At 41.0% G+C, this 17,827-nt stretch overlaps 1 protein-coding gene across 12 annotated transcripts in view; it reads left to right on the top strand.

Annotated features, from left to right (window-relative positions):
* The window catches only part of NEB (nebulin), a 215,406-nt gene that overhangs the window by 153,438 nt on the left and 44,141 nt on the right, over nt 1–17,827 (top strand). For all 12 annotated transcript variants that reach the window (XM_064484770.1, XM_064484778.1, XM_064484776.1 and 9 more), the window contains exons 125-141: nt 1,574–1,687; nt 2,005–2,202; nt 2,527–2,631; nt 3,260–3,364; nt 4,217–4,324; nt 5,392–5,499; nt 6,708–6,815; nt 7,496–7,600; nt 7,705–7,809; nt 8,450–8,548; nt 8,884–8,994; nt 12,916–13,020; nt 13,686–13,790; nt 14,047–14,151; nt 16,217–16,321; nt 16,474–16,578; nt 17,218–17,322. In XM_064484770.1, the coding sequence (XP_064340840.1) occupies nt 1,574–1,687; nt 2,005–2,202; nt 2,527–2,631; nt 3,260–3,364; nt 4,217–4,324; nt 5,392–5,499; nt 6,708–6,815; nt 7,496–7,600; nt 7,705–7,809; nt 8,450–8,548; nt 8,884–8,994; nt 12,916–13,020; nt 13,686–13,790; nt 14,047–14,151; nt 16,217–16,321; nt 16,474–16,578; nt 17,218–17,322 (1,896 nt within the window). The remainder of the gene's footprint in view (nt 1–1,573; nt 1,688–2,004; nt 2,203–2,526; nt 2,632–3,259; nt 3,365–4,216; nt 4,325–5,391; nt 5,500–6,707; nt 6,816–7,495; nt 7,601–7,704; nt 7,810–8,449; nt 8,549–8,883; nt 8,995–12,915; nt 13,021–13,685; nt 13,791–14,046; nt 14,152–16,216; nt 16,322–16,473; nt 16,579–17,217; nt 17,323–17,827) is intronic.

Here is a 17,827-nt window from a genome sequence, read left to right as displayed (position 1 = left end):
GACAACTGAAGTTTTGTGAATTCCTTTGGACATCACTATTTTACAGAAGAGAACTTACTGCTACACTGAAGACAATGCACTCCTGATTTTTCAATTTCCTTCACTTAAGTGCTAGTGACCCAGGAAATTGATTTCACTACCCTCTGGTGGGCCTAGAGAGTCATAGTTTTGAAAAAGACTTTGTTAGACAAGATAAGGAATTACTTGAATTTTTTTACCCAGGGGGAAAACTAAATATGTATAATTTTTCCCAGACCCAACTCTGTTTAGAAGATTGCAAACAGACTAGCCCAAAGGAGCAAACTTTTCATTTGGGAAGAGAATTTTTGTAGATAGAATTCAGAAAGCTCAACAAAAGGTTTTCTTTTAGTTGTGAAAAAAGTCACAGAGGCAGGATTCTCTCAGCAAATCATTCTTGGAACAAAATTGGACCAGAGAAATGAATTTTTTTAACATTTTTTATTGATTTATAATCATTTTACAATGTTGTGTCAAATTCCAGTGTTCAGCACAATTTTTCAGTCATACATGGACATATACACACTCATTGTCACATTTTTTTCTCTGTGAGCTACCATAACATTTTGTGTAAATTTCCCTGTGCTATACAGTATAATCTTGTTTATCTATTCTACAATTTTGAAATCCCAGTCTATCCCTTGCTGCCCTCCGCCCCCCTGGCAACCACAAGTCTGTATCAGAGAATTAATTTTTTAAAGAAGGATTCCAATTTTAGTTTAAAAAGATGTCTTTGCTATCTTCTTTATAACTGAGGAATGGCTTAAACATAAGGACCATGTGAATGTTCTGGAAAATTCTGATGGGAATTTTGTTTGGTTTCCAGTCAGTGAAGGGCTTGGCTTAATTGGAATTCTGACATGAAAACTCCTGTCTGTCTGTCTGTCTGTCTGTCTCTGTCTTTTTTCTTTTTTCTTTTTCTTTTTTATTACTGAGATGTGGTCCTCTGAGTTGTGAGAGAATTATTATTTCATCATGTGCTAAGAGACTGGATCCCTTACCTCCTAATTCATGAAATCATGGAGCATTAATTAATAGGCAGTATGGCTTAAGAACTAGACGTTGGTTTTCCCACAGAAGTTAGTTGCACTGTGTTTTTGGAAAACCTTGTAGAAACTGAAATTCAAGTATTGAGTCTCTTAAGCATCAGGCTTGTCAGTTATTAAAAACAAAGAAATTCCTGAGCACATTTTTCATCTTTCATTTATGGTTAAGAAAAACAAAGCCAGTATCACAAAAGAGATTATTTTAAAATTATATGATCTTTAGAATTAGTTGTAGTTACAGTTGGAGTACTAGTATTACTATGGGAGTTTTAAAAATGGTCCCTAAAGGACTTTTATGTGTAGTCTGATCTAATCCCCAGGGCAATCCTGTGGCAGGTTCCAATGCCACCTCTGCCTCTGCACAGACAAGGAAATGAGCTTGGGAAGTGGTGGCCCCGAGGTGGCCAATCTCAGAGTCGGGTCCTGTTATGAAGTCTCATGCTCCTTTAACAAAATGCATCAATTGCTTACCAAAACTATGTTTCTCTCTTTGTCTTTTCTCTCTTTAGATCAAATATCGGGAAGAATATGAAAAATTCAAAGCTCTTTATACTTTACCCAAAAGTGTTGAGGATGATCCGAACACAGCTCGGTGCCTCCGAGTTGGCAAGTTTAACATTGATGTAAGTGATCCAAAGGCTGACTTCAAATTGAAGCCAAGGGATACAGCCACATCCTATAAATCAGAATGTGTTCTATTCAGCAGCACATATGGCACTGATTGTGCACATGTGAAGACGCTAAGCGTTATTTTAGCCCATGCTGCTTCTCCCCACCCCATGAATCTCTAGAAAGTGTTAGAAACTTCCAGTCCCCATCCTTCCCCCAACTGATTGCTGCGAGTTGGCTACCCTGACTGCTCTGGCATCTACAAAAGGCACGTACCGCCATGATTCCTTGCATAATTCCCCGTGTAATTGGCATGTTATGGTCTTCACAGCGCCTGTACAGGTCAGTTTATGAGAAGAACAAGATGAAAGTCCACATAGTGCCTGACATGGTAGAGATGGTTACCGCTAAGGATACTCAGAAGAAAGTCAGCGAGATAGACTACCGCCTACACCTCCATGAGTGGATCTGCCACCCCGACTTGCAAGTCAACAGCCACGTCAGGAAGGTCACAGACCAGATCAGCGACGTAAGCCCATTCTTATGAAGGTTCCCCCTTACCCAGCCCCAAGCGCCCACCCTGAAGAGAGACAGACTCACCTGTTTCTCCACCTCAGCCCTCTCCCAGCATCACTTTCCTATATACCCGTGGGTCTGCCTGGAATTCAGAGCTGTCCCTGGAAGCAGGGCTCTGCGTGCCGATGTCTCCAGGACACCCTTGGCCTTGTTGTATAACGTCTTACTTTTCATTCCATAAAGTCATCCCGGGTCTAAGGGGCATCCACGTCTTTGGTGTTAAAGTTACAGTCAAATTTTAGCTTCCTGATCCCCTCTATCTGTTGCAATCTTCTAGATTGTGTACAAGGATGACCTCAACTGGCTGAAAGGCATTGGTTGCTATGTTTGGGACACTCCTGAGATTCTCCATGCCAAGCATGCTTATGATCTACGCAACGATGTGAGTTTGCCTTGTTTTTTTGGTTAAGCGTGTTTCCTTCTCTACATAGTCTAGAGTCAAGGGGAGAGTATGTAAGATACAGACATTGTCACAGCCAGCTGTGTCTTAAGTGGGTTGAGGATGGCTGAGCTGGACGAAGATGCTGAGGAGGAGAGCAGTCTCTTCTCAGGAATGCAGACGATGCAGATGAGCTGTGCATTGTCCTCTGGTGGAGAAGGGGCCCGGCTCTTTTCTCCCCTTTTGCACTATTTTGGGTATATTAATGAGCATATAATTCTCATTATTAGAAAAATCTCATTTGTCAGGAGTTTGTGGTACTGTAGACAGGATATATTTATAAAGAGAGGATTTACTAGGCAAAACAATATTGTAGTCAAGATTTTAGTAAGAAAGCAAATATTCCTAGGAAAGCCATTGTCAAGCCTCCTAGAAGACTCTAGAAGAGCCATGTGACTGTAAGTATTGATTATGCTGATTGTTATAAAATTCAAATGCATTTCTGGTCTGTTGAATAAGTGCTAATGTATGTAAATGCCCTGAGTTAAAAGCAACCAAACCCTCTGTGAAAACCAGTAATTTCTAATATAACGAGTGGTCTAACACAGGCTCCTTTCCTTCATCTCGCCAGATCAAGTACAAAGCTCACGTGAAGAAAACAAGGAATGACTACAAGTTGGTTACTGACACCCCCGTCTACGTCCAGGCTGTCAAAAGTGGGAAACAACTAAGTGATGTAAGACCCAGTGGAACAGTTACTTCATACAGAACAAAGACGGGCCACCACTGGAGCAGAAGTGGGAGAAACCAAAGACAGGGCAGGGCCAGGCCTTCTCTCAGTGGGAGACCAGAGCTGATGCCTTAGAAAGCACTTAAGATTCTGCTCTTATTTCCTAGAACCTGATGTATTCCACCAGTTTCCTGGGATAGAGTTGTGAGTGATTCAAGTCTGTGAAATCCTTGGTGCTTTAGAGCATCTCAAGTTGCTTTTTGTATCCTTGTGTCATGAGCAACAGTTTATGCCTTGTAGTCTTGGCCTCCTGGTACGTGAGAGCTCCCCCTGGTAGAGTGCAGAGGGAGAAGGCCCTGCAGTTACAGATGTGGCTTCGACCACACACCATCCGTGAGGCTTGAGAAGAGCACTTCATCCCCTGAGCCTCAGCACCCTTATGTGGACCAGGGGAACATGGACGGAAAGCGCCCCCTGTAGAGGCATGGTGACAGCGCAGGCAGGCCGAACAGGCACAAAGCTGCCTTTTCTATTAACCCCACAGGTGAATAAGCAAATATTAAATCCCACCAGTGAGTTAGAATGTGAAAACCTATCATTTAGGATCTCGTAGTGATAAAGTGTCCATTCTTCCTTTTCTTATGCCTGAGCTGACTCTTCCACTTACTTCTCAGTGTGGGGTCTGCACCCTGGCTCTTGTCCTGTTGGAAAAGGCGCAACATAGGAGAGAGTTCTCCAGGCAAAGGGAAGCAGGCTACCTTATTTTAAAATAAGAAACTTGGGTTTCCATTTACTTTGCTTCTTTCTAACCATGCTGCTGCAGTCGGGATCAGTCACTCTGCTCCTCTCTGTACCCAGGCCGTCTACCACCATGACTACATACACAGCGTCAGAGGCAAAGTGGCTCCAACCACAAAAACCATGGATTTGGACCGAGCTCTTCATGCGTACAAGCTCCAGAGTGAGGTGAGTGGTGAGAGCTGGACAGAGTACCCGTCAGAAATCCAGGATGCCGCCTACAGGCCAGGCTTCTGTAGAAGTGGCCTCACCTTGGGCATCTTCAGCCTGACCTTGTAATTAATTGTAAAGGCTGTTCATTCACATGAGCTAAACAAAACAAAACAAAACACAATGCCTCGCCTGTCTTCCTTCTTGGCTGAGAGCAAGCAATGGGCATCTTTGGAGCAAAGCTTACAAGTTACAAAGAAGAAGGCCAGTCTACTACCTCTGCTCTCAAAGAGCTTAAAATCCAAGACAAGATGGCAAAGACAAGACATATAATCACAGAAGACTATTTACAATAAGAAATACACCTAGAAGTTGCTGTTGGAATTCAGAAGAGAAAGAAACTAGATTCCACTCACATATTTAATATCCCTGTTCTGGGTTATCTGGTGGTGCTACTTGGGTCTACTTTTAATGCTACTCTCCTATACTGAATGTTAAAAGTAATTTAGTTTTTAATATTTTAAACACTATTTTTCCTCTTTTAGCGCCCCCTTTACCGTCACAGATAGAAACTCCTTTCCTCCTTCTGCTAGGAATATGAGCATTCTGACCTCTTCACAGCTTGACATCAAGACACTATGTTTATGGGGCCCTGAGGGGTTCCAGAGATGTGTCTGAAAATTACAACTAGCTCGGGAACTGGTGATGGCTTGAACATCACCTAAGGGTAGGGTTAACGACAGAGGTGGCACCAGCTGCCTGCTTTCTTTACTTTTCCCTGATTCTTGCTAGATGCCATGCAGTCAACCAGGGATTTGTTTAGAAAAATTATAGAAGAATTATTTTCTATAAGCCCCTTTATTTGCTGCTTTTTTTTTTTTTTTGGAAAACAATTTGTTAAGAGGAATCTGATTCATTGCTTGGCTCTTAGAATTTACTTCGTTTCTTCTTGAAATCAATTCAGTAAGCATAAGTACATTAAGGATCAAATTGAAAAACCTAACAGGAGCTGGCTCTGACTTGTTTAACGTGGATCAGTTGTCTGATGTAGGTGTCACTTAACCTGCTCTTCCTCGTCCCGGCAGAATCTGTACCGGAAAGTTGGCCTGCAGTCCCTGCCCACTGGGTATAGGCTTCCAGTCGACACCCCTCACTTCAAACACACCAAGGACGTCCGATACATGAGCAGCTATGTAAGTGGTTCCCTCCTCATTAAGATGGCTTTTTGAAGTGGGAGGGGGACGCATATTAATTTATAGCTGATCCTCATCCCCCTAGTGACGGCCTGAAGGTTCAGCATGATACAGTGATGGAGCAGGGGAGGGGAGGTGGTGCATCTTTTAGGGGTGCTATGAAAATGGCTTGCTCCTGCAGTTTCGTGGTGCCTGGGTGTCTGGGTGAGTTAGCATAGGACTTTCATGGGTTTGCATCTGCATGAGTCGGTTACCTTGCTCAGGGCTCACAGCCGCCATGATGCCACTACTTTTGTTGACCTTATCACAGAAGCACCCTGAACTATCCCAAGTCATATACTGGAAATGCAACTTCATATAAGCTCTACTGCTGTGTGGCAATAGAATTGTCTTCCTTCTGCAGTATTTCATTGCAGAAGGCACATTTCTGTGTGTTCCTTTGAAAAGAAAGGGCTTGTTGCCTGGCTACTGGCTCTGATTCTTGCCTCACTACTTACTCTCTGTGCCCATTTCACAGGAAACTCAGAGGAGTAGGTAGGCTCTCACTACCTGTGGCTTGACCAGGCATTAGCTCTGACATCAGCCTTCCCCACATATGCTGACTGGGACCTGATGAACAAGGCCTAGAGCAATGATGGCTATACCAGTGACTCTGGCCTTCAGGCCCTGCCCACAAAGCAGCCATCAGCTGAAGAATAAGCTCTTCTTTCCCTTTTGCCCTCCAGAGTCCTGGGGGTCAAGCCTGCTGTCCCGCAAAGTCTCAAAGCCAGTGGCCCAATAATATGATTTCCAAAGCAGAGTCACAGATACAACATTTTTAATCAGTCTATAAAGCCAGTCATCAACCTTAAAAATAATCTCATTTCTGCTTTGGATTTATTAATTTTCTAGCCTCACTGGGGCTAAAAATATAGGGTGGACTTTTTTATTCTTTCTTTTTTTTTTTTATTTTGCATTTTGCATACCTACATGCAAACAGATTTAAATCTAGGCAAGCATGAATTTTATTCCTTCCTGGTCCTGGCTTTATTAACCAACAAAATAATTTTCAAGACTCAAATTATTATTGAAATTTTGTCAATGGCTTTTCTGAATACTTAATGCTTAGAGAGTAATTTTCAAATGAAGTGACAGCTCTTTTCCATTTGAGAAATGTAGCATGACTCTGTTCAGCCATCAGCGATCCCATTCTCACTTTGCTTTTGCAGTTCAAGTACAAAGAAGTTTATGAACACCTCAAGGCATATGGGTATACACTTGGACCCAATGATGTCCCATTTGTCAATGTTCGGAGGGTCAACAGTGTTACCAGTGAGGTACTGTGAATGTTAATTCTGTGGGGGAAATACTGAGTTTCAAATTTCAAAGACTGTGGCTTTATTTGAAATACATTAAGAATTAATTGTGGGGGAAGGGAAATAGCTCAATGGTAGAGCACATGCTTAGCATGCGTAAGGTCCTGGAGTCAATCCCCAGTACCTCCGTTTAAAAAAAAAGAATTTTATTTCAGCTATAAACCTACACATCAGCAAGGAGTAAGGGGATCCTTTTTTGTCACCATTTTGATACTGGTATCCCTTGGCAGTGGTTTTTTGTTTTTGTTTTAAATATACTTGGTAATGCCATTGTAGAGACCCTGTTTTATAGATTATAACGCAAATTAATTCCTTCTTTTGACATATGTATTCAAAAATCTTTAATAAGATTGCATATTGGTCTGACTCATGAACTTGGTTTTCTACATAAACTATTGATTTGAATATCTAATTCTACTATCCAGCCATCTGATAGAAAGTAGAAGAATTTGTGCTCAGACTTCTTTGCCTAAATAAAATAAATATCATTTTCTCCTTTTTCCTAATTTCAATCATTTTTCTATCCTTAATCTCGTCTCTCATGGCTCTTTAAATATGTAAAATATTTGATTGTTGATTAGTGTATAGATGCCCTCATCATCCTGCACTAAACACCAGGAATGGTTCTTCCCCCAATGCAGAGACTGTACCGACAGTTGTACCACAAACTGAAAGACAAGATCCACACAACCCCCGACACGCCTGAGATCCGCCAGGTCAAGAAGACACAAGAGGCTGTCAGCGAGGTGGGTATTTTCTTAGGAGAGAGAGGAGGCCATGGAACCCAGGGATAAATGTCAACCATTTATTTGGTCTCTAATTTATGTGTTTATGGATTTTTTTTCTTTAGTTGATTTACAAGTCAGACTTCTTCAGGATGCAAGGCCACATGATCTCGATGCCATACACACCCCAAGTGCTCCATTGCCGCTACGTGGGAGACATCACCAGTGATGTAAGCATCTCATAGGGGTCTGTCTGGAAGACTCTTACCAAAAGGCAGGCTTGCTTTCTGCGTGTAAACCAACCAGTCTTTGAATAATCTTTTGCACTGAGTGCTTCTAAACTGAGTGTACAACATGGAAACAAAATAGTGTGGAAGCAGGACCCCACCATTCTCTAGCTATGGAAGCAGTAGTAAGAGAATCACTTGGGAAATAAAAGAATTGCTGACCACTATTCTACATTCAACACTGAATCATTACCAACTTCTCACTCCAAGTGGCCTCTGTCCCAGGTCACGTTTAGTGTCTTTCTCCTGCTCAGCCCTACTCCCACCCCTCTAGCAACTTCTTGTTGCCCTTTTTTTTTTCCCTCCCTAAGTGTTTCCCTCTCCTAACAGACAACTCCATTTAATCTATGCTTTTTTTTTTCCATCAATATAGTAATAAAATAATAGCTGTGTCAGCTCAAGGTTAGCAATTTTAATTTTTAAAACCTATGATCTATTTGAGTGCAAGCAAACTAAGAGTACAGGGTGGCTGTGTTGAACCAAAATGAAAGATACATCAATAAAACAGTGTCAGTACTCTGTCTTGTTTGTTCTTGATTTGTATTTGCTCATGACGAGCTATATCTCTGTTTTTGTGACACAGATTAAATACAAAGAGGACTTGCAGATCCTGAGGGGTCTGGGCTGCTTCCTGTATGATACTCCTGACATGGTCCGCTCCCGGCACCTGCGGAAGCTCTGGGTGAGTGCACAACTTCACAGCACGTAGCTACCCCTACGTCAGCTTCAAGCTGCTGGGCTGGAAGAATCTTTGCCTACAGCTTCTTTTCAGGGGAAATTTGCCATTAACCCACTTGAGCAAGTCATGACCCACTTAAGATGATCTGTGCCTCCTATAAAACGTAATGCGCTTAGTTAAATGACAATTGTTTTTGTTCCTGCTGGGGAAGACAGCCAGGATACTGAGAGGGTCAGCGTGGGTCACACGTGCCAGCCATTTGAAAGACAATATGTGACCATGACCTGCAGTTCCTTAAATGGTTAATCAACTTGTATTTCCATTGCTGTTTGTTGAAGTCTAACTACCTATACACTGACAAAGCAAGGAAGATGCGAGACAAGTACGAAGTGGTGCTTGACACCCCAGAATACAGAAAAGTGCAGGAACTGAAGACACATCTGAGTGAGGTAAGTAAACCCGTCACTACAAGGGACTCATTCCTCCAGTGATCTTTTTTCCGGCAACTGTATTAGGCAAGAATCTCCCATCTGCTTTTAATTACAGAGTGGCCACTATATCTAAGCAAGTCAGTTGACCTCACTTTGCCTCTGTTTTCTTATTTTCTCCTTTTTAAGTAAGTGGAGGATATTGATACTTGCCCTACCTATGACTCGGACAGCTGAGAGCTTACATGATTTTATTATAGTTAGCAAGTCCTTCTGTCTTACACTATTGTTGTAGTCTCCAAACTGAATTTATTTCAAAACTTTCTCTCTCATTAATTCCTACTATCAGGGACCCTAATCGTGGCAGTGCTATTTGAAAAGTTCTGCAGCCCACTCAGTAAATTCCAGTCGACGTAGTTTCATTTTCATCTGCCCCAACTGGCACTGAGGCACCTGATTTATTACAGTTAGTTGGGCATAGATCTAATGCTCTCTTGTAGACTGTTGGGTCCTTGAGGGTTGCCTCCAGCTTACTTAGATGTGCATCCCATAGTCCCAGGGCCATAACGGATGCCCATGTTTTCCAAATTACTAAATGTGCTTCGTGAAGATAAGGGCATCCCACAGATGTAAACGGTTGCTCTGAATGGTTAGTGGGCCATTCTCATTCAACTCTCAATTTGTCTTGTGGCCTCATCCATCAGACCCCACCAGGCTGTCAGGTCACTTCATCACTGACTCCCCATCCTCAGTAGCTCTGGCTGCTGCTTAGTTATCACTTTTGTTCTTAGACTTAGAGGTGCCTTTGCAAACCGAGTGTTGCCCTCAGTGGAGAGAATGTGCAGCTTCCTGCACTCTTAGTGAGCCAGAGGCAGAGGATGATTCAGTCTTCAGCTTTTACAAATGCTACATTGAACCCATTTACTTTCCTGAGAGTTTCCCTCCATTATTTCAACCAGTGCTAGCACTCAGATAGGAAAGCTTATGTTATTATTTTTCTCAGTAAAGATGTCTCTCCATTCTGGCTAAGTATCAGAATAATCTATGAAATATTCTAAAACTACCCTTGAGTGGGCTCCAACCTCAAGCCCCACACTAGACTGATTCTCTATGTCTGGACATCTTTAGGCTTTTAGCTGCTTCGTGGATAATTCTAATATTCAGCCAGCATTGGAAACCACTTCTTTATAAAGTATTATATATTCCCTCCAGCCACCCAATAATTAAAAGTTGTTTGATAACTAAAAGTACCTACTTGTATCTTTGAAATACCTTTACTTCTCTTAGCTATCTGGGTTCAGAACTATCTAAAACTTTAATTTCTCTTCTTCCCAATTCCTATTGGGATTTTGTGCATATTATGCATCAACACTGAGGAAGAAGAATGGATATTTTTTTAGCAGTGTAATTCCTCTTTACTTACCTCACTGTAGAATGACCTGGGCTTGATAAAATACCAATACAAGCTACTACCCTGGATTCAGCAGGTCTTGGGTAGAGCCTGCAAATCTGTTTTTAATAAGGACTTTAGGGTTTTTCAGGATTAGGAAAGTTTGAGAAACATTGGCCCAGTAAAAAGTGTGATGGCCAAAAGTTCAGGTTGTTGACTTTTGAATCATTTTTAAATTGTGTGGATTTTTGACATATATATTTGTAGTATCAGGAAGCAGAGATGTTATCCCAAGGAGTATAAACAACACATACCTAAGTACAGGGGAAGTACACTTCAAAGAGAATTCTAGAAATGGCCTGAGAGAGTGGGGTCTGAGTTCCAGATTTACTTCCAATTTGTGGCATGACCTTGTCTCATTCAGAACTTCAACACCTCAGTTTCCTGAGCCAAAGAATTGGACTAGATAACGATTTGGGCTCATTTTAACCATGAAATTCTATGAGTTTGTCCATTTGATTTATTCAAAATTCAGCCTGGGAGAAACAGTAAATTTCTATTTTGTTTATCTCCTCTCTTTCAGTAGTAACACCACAAACAGCCACAAGTAGATGAGCTACATTTTGTTTCAGCTTGCACTTGTATATAATTTAGATGTAAAGAAATGGATATGTACATACACATGTATATACATATTATTTATTTCCTATGTTTCATGTGTTCACCTGGCATTTGTATCCATGATAGAATTTATTTGTTAGCCACTTGTACTTTATGATTTGCCTCATTATATTAAATATCCTCAAAATATATTAGAGGACTACTGTTTTTCAGATCTTTTATCACAAGGTGATAAGAGAATGATAGAGCTGATCTCCTGCGTTCCATGGGCTCATGATCTCTGAGAAGAAACAGACATCAGTATGATGAATGTGTCCTGTGGGAATAATCAGGACAGTATGGGCTCCAGGAGCTCTCCAGGCAGATAAGAGGGGAAGAGAACTCCAGGTAGACAGGACGGTATGGGTGAGTGGCTGTAATGAGCTCTAGAAATTGAGAGTAGTTTCAAACAGCACCTGGGGAATGTGGAACACTGTTGGGAAGTGAGACCAGAGACATAGGACGGAAGCCAGGTGGTGAAAACTTGTGGCTGCTATGTTAATAATCCTGGGCTTGATGAAAAATTACTGAATTATTTCTGCACAGGATGGATCTGAGCATTAGGACCTAATTAGATCTGAGCTTTAAGAAAATCTCTTTCTCAGATTTGTGAAAGATGGGTAAGATATGTGAAGTGGTCCAATAGAGGATTTGGGAAGGTGGTTTAGAGGCTCTTAAGGATGTGTCGAAAGAAATAATATAGAATGCCGAACTAGGGCAGTGGCAGTGGGGAAGGACAAAAGGTCAGACTTAAGGACTACCACAAAGTTGGAGCCCAGGATTCATGACCACTCTGATGTGGGAATGAGGGAGAAGGAGTCTAGGATGATGCCCCAAGTGTCTGGCCTGCATGACTGGGAGACCAAGGAGCCATTTAGCAAAAAGAGAAAATAGAAGAAGCATATTTAGGCTGGAGATGGGGGTAATATAAAGAATTCTACATTGAACATGGTAAGTCCCCCAAGTTCAGAATGTTGTTGATAAATTGGAGCTCAGGAGAGACACTGGCTATTAATAAATTTGTAAATTATAAGTGTAAATTTAAAATTATAAATTCCAAATTTATAAATGTGGAAGTCATCAATCTCAAATTGACCATTGAGGCCCAGGGTACTCAAAGGATGAGATCACCCAAGGAGAAGGTATAGGGTGAAAGGGGCCAACTTTTAACTTCAGCTGATAGCACTCTTTAGGGGAGGGCAGAACCAGAGAGGGAAGCTGAGGAGCACCCAGAAAGATGGGAGGCCACCAGGGGAGAACGGTGGAATAGAAGGCAGAGAAGAGGGTATCTAGGAATGAGACTGCTGAGCAGTTACAGTTGCCACAGAGAAGCATTCTAGGATTTGGCAATTGTAACATTTTAATGAGGGTTCTTCACTGGAGTGGCTGGGTGGAAGCCACACTATTGCCTTGAGAAATTAATCAAAAGAGAAAAAGCAAAAACACATAGTCCGCTTGGTTGTGAAAGAAAGGAACAAGGCCATTGGCAGAAACTGGAAAAGGCTTAATGAAGGCAGGGACTTGGGTCTGATTGCAGAAGGGAGAGGGGTGGAAAATCCAAGAGGGTGGGAGATATAGAAGGGAAGTGGGTAAGTGCTGGAACAGGATCCTAGAAGAGACAGGTGAGAAGGGACCAAGAACACAGCAGGAGGCTGGAATCTTGGACAGGCTGCAGAATGTCTCTTATTTTTGATACAAGGGGAAAAAGAAAAGGAGGACTGGACTGGAGAGGTAAGTAATTATTGGTTTATTGGACAGAATTAATTGGACTGAGATTGTTACAGCAGGAGGGCCCCTGCCTGCTTTTTCTATGAAGTCAGCAATAAAGGTGTCTAAAGAGCACAGAACATGTTGATGAAGCAGAAATGATGTCGTGACTATTTTATTTCCAGCTGGTGTACAGAGCTTCAGGCAAGAAGCAGAAGTCAATCTTCACTTCCGTTCCTGATACTCCAGATCTTTTAAGAGCCAAGAGAGGGCAGAAGCTTCAGAGTCAGGTAACGTTCATAAATGAAGGTTCGTAAACCTGCCGCGCTGGCATCACAGGGGATGTTTCTGTGTGCCTGGCCACTCCCGGTCAGTAGCAGGCAGACCCTCGCACTTGGTTGTCCTTGATGCAGTCTCATGCCTGTTAACTTCAGGAAGCTGTTTCCTTTTAGGCCATCGTAACTACAGTTACGTTTTACATAAGCAGGTAATGCTATGCCTTCTTTTCTAAGTTCTACTCATCTTTCATCATTGGATGAGTGGTCTGTGGCCTCCAGGTATTAAAAATAATTTTAAAAATTCATTCCATAGGACCTACCTATTGTCCACAGACAAATGAAACCACATTTCATGCATTCAGGCAAAAATGGAAAAAAAAATTGTTGATGACTCTATCAGGATCCTTTTCTATCAGCATTCTTTATCACGCGATGAAGATTAGACTGGGCCATACTCAGCAGTAAGAGTGCTAAATAACTGCGTATGTGTATTCCCTAGTGTGAGACACAGAAACAAATACACAGAAACACACGTAACAAACAAACAAACAAACAAAATAGGGCAATAACAAGTAGATACCACCTTCCTATTTTAGAATTAGAAATGAATAAAAAGGACAAAATACAAAATAAGAGGTGATTTATCGCTATGACATCTGATCTCTATTATTATTTAGTATCTGTATGTTGAACTTGCCACCAAAGAGAGGCCTCATCACCACGCTGGAAACCAGACCACGGCCCTGAAGCACGCCAGAGACGTGAAGGACATGGTCAGTGAGGTAAGCCGGGTATTCGGCACCAAGACACTGGGTTAAAGAAACAAATCCTTTGTTAAAACCATCACCTGCTGCCTCTGATCGGAGAGCTCGTTTCTATAAGTTGTGCTCAGCAGCATCAAGACACAGAAAGCAGAGCTGTTGTCTTAACAAGCATGAGACATTGTGTCCCTAGGCTGGGTCTGTGACATGGTTGTAAATTGGGAGGGATGAAAACACTTGAACTTAAATTTCTCTCTCTCCTATCTTTATTTCTTAGAAAAAGTACAAGATTCAATATGAAAAAATGAAGGACAAGTACACTCCGGTTCCGGATACACCAGTCCTCATCAGAGCCAAGAAGGCTTACTGGAATGCCAGTGATGTATGCAGCCCTTCCTTCCTTCTTCTGTGGGAGGGACAGTGAAGTTGGAAGTACCTGAGAAGCATAAGATACTTGATTCATTTCCATAGTTCTAAGTCCTGGCCCACAAGGATTAGGAAAAAGACAAAAGCACAAAAAAACTCAGGCACAAACAAGACCATTTGGCAAAGTCCCTAAGAGTAATCCAGGGAGATGCTAAAAGCCTATTAGTTTTCTCATTGATCTTCTGAGCAAAAACATAACCCTTTCTTGTAATTCTTTGGTAGCAGTTCCTAGGAATACTTGACAATTAATTATTGTTATTCATAAAATCATGTTCCTGGAGCAGGTCAAACATGGTTTCAAATCTTGATGCTGTCCCTTGCCTGCTGTATGATTCTATATAATCGACATAATTTTTCTGAGACTCTGTTTTCTGATATATGGAATGATGGTAATTGTGATAATTAGGCTAAACAAGATAATGGATATACATGTCTAGCACAGTGTTGGGCTCTTAGTTGACACTCAGAAAATGTCTGTTCCTCTCTTCTCTTGATTGCCTAAATCATGCGAATGACAGGTTTGTTAGAATTATGAGGGACAGACTTTTGTTTCCCATCCCATGTGATCAAGGACAAGACTGCCTTTCAATGGTAATGAGATTATCTGTTAATGAAGATACAAAATTAATCAATGCCAGTAGATGGCCAGTCCTTATCAGTTTTGGGTCCCAGAGCCCAACTGTGAATGCATTGCACCCTTTACCAGAACCAGAATCCCTGGAGAACTGGACATGTTGGGACTTAAACCCAGACAAAAGCACAAGCAACCTAAGAACCCCTCAACTTAGCAGCATAGCTCTAGGATTTCAAGGCATCTTAAGTAATTACAGTGATCCCTAAACAGAAATGTGAAAGGGTACAGCAGATTGGAACAATATCTCAATTCTGTAATTTTGTCAGAAACTTTCATTTGGAGCTGCAAGGAGTCTGCCAGTTGGAAAGAGGCCATATAAGCTGAGGAAAGTATATACTACCCTCAAAATCTATTCGCTAGGATCTTTTTTATATTCTTGAGACAGGCCTATCTTTATCACTTCAAGGTTACTGTTGGATATTAATTTGAACCAAGCTTACTCTGCATCACCATTTTTCAGGGATGTCCACACAGTGAAATTGGCCCCTGGGGCTCATTTTGCCCCATTGGACAGCCCCATCCCAGGGCTTTGTCAGTACCTATACTGGTAACTCTAATCTTTGAAATTGTCCAGTGTAACAAGGGTAGTATCTGGCATTAAGTTCAGCTTTATCCACCGTGGCTAGCTCCACAAGTAGAGCCAAGTGATCTTAGGAGATTACCTATCTGAAAAACAAAATTAAAGTTAATGATATCCTTCATCATGTGTTTGCTCAGCTACTCAAAAAGGAAAGATTTGTTTGAAGTTGAAAACAGACTGCTCAGAGAAGTACTCTCATCTTGTGCAGATGAGATGAATTTTCTTAGGTTAAAGTTGTCTTTTGAGATACCAGAAAGTTAAAGGTTTTAATGAAATAAAATTTCAGGACTGTTTCATGCAGAAGGCATTATAATACCAGGAGTTAGAAACGAAATCTATCTCCTTTTTCCAAGTATGATAGTAGGTCTTGGGCTCAACAAAGTTATGGAGGTTTTTTCTCCTCCTTCCCAAATGAGCTTTTTGTTTGCTTATTTTATGTTTAAATGAACTTTTTTATTCTAAGTAGTTTTAGATTCACAGAAAATTTGCAGTGATTGGACAGAGTTTCCATTCTAGCCTAGACCCAGTTTCCCCTATTGCTAGCACCCTACATCCCCATGGGACTTTTGTCACAAATCAATATTGTTACACCATTTTTAACTAAACTCCATACTCTATGCAGATTTCATTAGTTTTGTCCTAATGTCCTTTTTCTCTTCCAGGATGTCAAAGAGCTTTTTAATCTCTCCTAAATTTACTCAGGAGAAAACATGAGTGATAAGACTCAGGAGACTTCAAGGTTAAAAGAGCTCAAAAAGTTAACTTGGTAGTTTTTCATAATCCATCATGTGCTTTCTCTCTTTCCAGCTACGCTACAAAGAAACATTTCAAAAGACCAAAGGGAGATACCACACTGTGAAGGATGCTCTAGATATCGTGTATCATCGCATAGTCACCGACCACATCAGTAAAGTATGTCCCTGCATGATTCTACTTGTGTTGGGCTCAAAATAACCCATTTTTTAAAAGTATCGTTCCTTTCCTAACACTCTCTGGAGAAAAGTGGACTTTTTTACATTAACTCTAAGTAAGACTTTATAGCTGTCTTTGTGCTTTTACCACAGATAAAATACAAGGAGAACTACATGAGCCAGCTGGGAATCTGGAGATCCATTCCTGATCGCCCAGAGCATTTCCATCATCGGGCAGTCACTGATGCAGTCAGTGATGTGAGTCTTGAAATCTTCTATTTTTACATATAAATTCATATGCCCACACAACTTATGAAATCAAACACTGCATAAAACTGAACACTTGACTAAATTTTAGCTCTAGTGTAAGGATATTTCAATCATAAAACTCATTGCTAAATAAGTGAGCATCAACTTGGGAGAGAGAAAAATGTATTTAAATTTATAACCCTAATTTTTCTTCTGAGTGAGTTACATCACATTACATGGCTGGAAGGGATATACTTCATCTAAGCAATATCCTATTTTTGATCAGCTGAAGAGACAACTTCGTGAAGCAGTTAAGACACATAACAAAGCTCATTTAGAGAGAAATTTCAGCTCTCTGTAAGAAAATAACAGCTGCCAGGCTAATGATACCCTCTCAAGGAAAGTACGCAAGTTAAATCTGAATTGCTTTCATTGGTATTATAATGAAGATTTCCGTATGCGATACAGTACACCAAAAAGTGAGCAGAAATCAGCCTTACTGGAAACCTCTCTTAAATAATGTCTCAATACTTAATTTCTCCATGTACCTCAGCAGTCAGAGCTTCTATCTGTTCACCGGTATTGATCCTAACTTGCTATTTTTTGGAGATAGGTTCTTACAATTCTTTGATGATGTTTGTCTCCTAGATAAAATACAAAGAAGATCTGACCTGGCTTAAAGGCATTGGTTGCTATGCCTTTGATACCCCAGACTTCACTTTGGCTGAAAAGAACAAGACTCTCTACAGCAAGGTATATCTTCTCAAGGATAATGGCTACATCCATGCAACATACTCTGGGGCCCACAGAGAGAATTAGTACAGAGGCAATAGCTTTTCATATTTTCATCCCTACCCTTACTTCCAGACCCTAAAGTTGGAGTACATATTGCATTATTCACTTTACTTACGAATTATTTTAGTACTGACCTCACTGACAGTAGTAACCATTTGTTTATATTATTCATTTGAATTTGATAAAAGGCCATCTCAGTACAACTCCTCCTAGCTCTTTCAGGATCTCCTCCCTATAAATATGTCTCTGGGTGATTTGATAGGGTAGCAAATATAAAGTGAGGTTATTTTAATCCACAAACTTGATGTGTGACTTGAAGCAAATAACCTTGGTTTTATGGCCTCATTTTCCTACTTACAAAATAAAGCAGTTGGATTAGCTTCCTTTGAGTTCTAAAACAAGAGTCAGCAAACTTTTCTGGAAGGTACCAGATAGTAAGTATTTTAGACCAAGTGGACCACAT

The sequence above is a fragment of the Camelus dromedarius genome, chromosome 4 (assembly GCF_036321535.1).
Source record: "Camelus dromedarius isolate mCamDro1 chromosome 4, mCamDro1.pat, whole genome shotgun sequence".
NCBI lineage: Eukaryota > Metazoa > Chordata > Mammalia > Artiodactyla > Camelidae > Camelus > Camelus dromedarius.
Note: the sequence above shows the minus strand (reverse complement) of the source record. Positions and strands in the feature narration are given on the sequence as shown.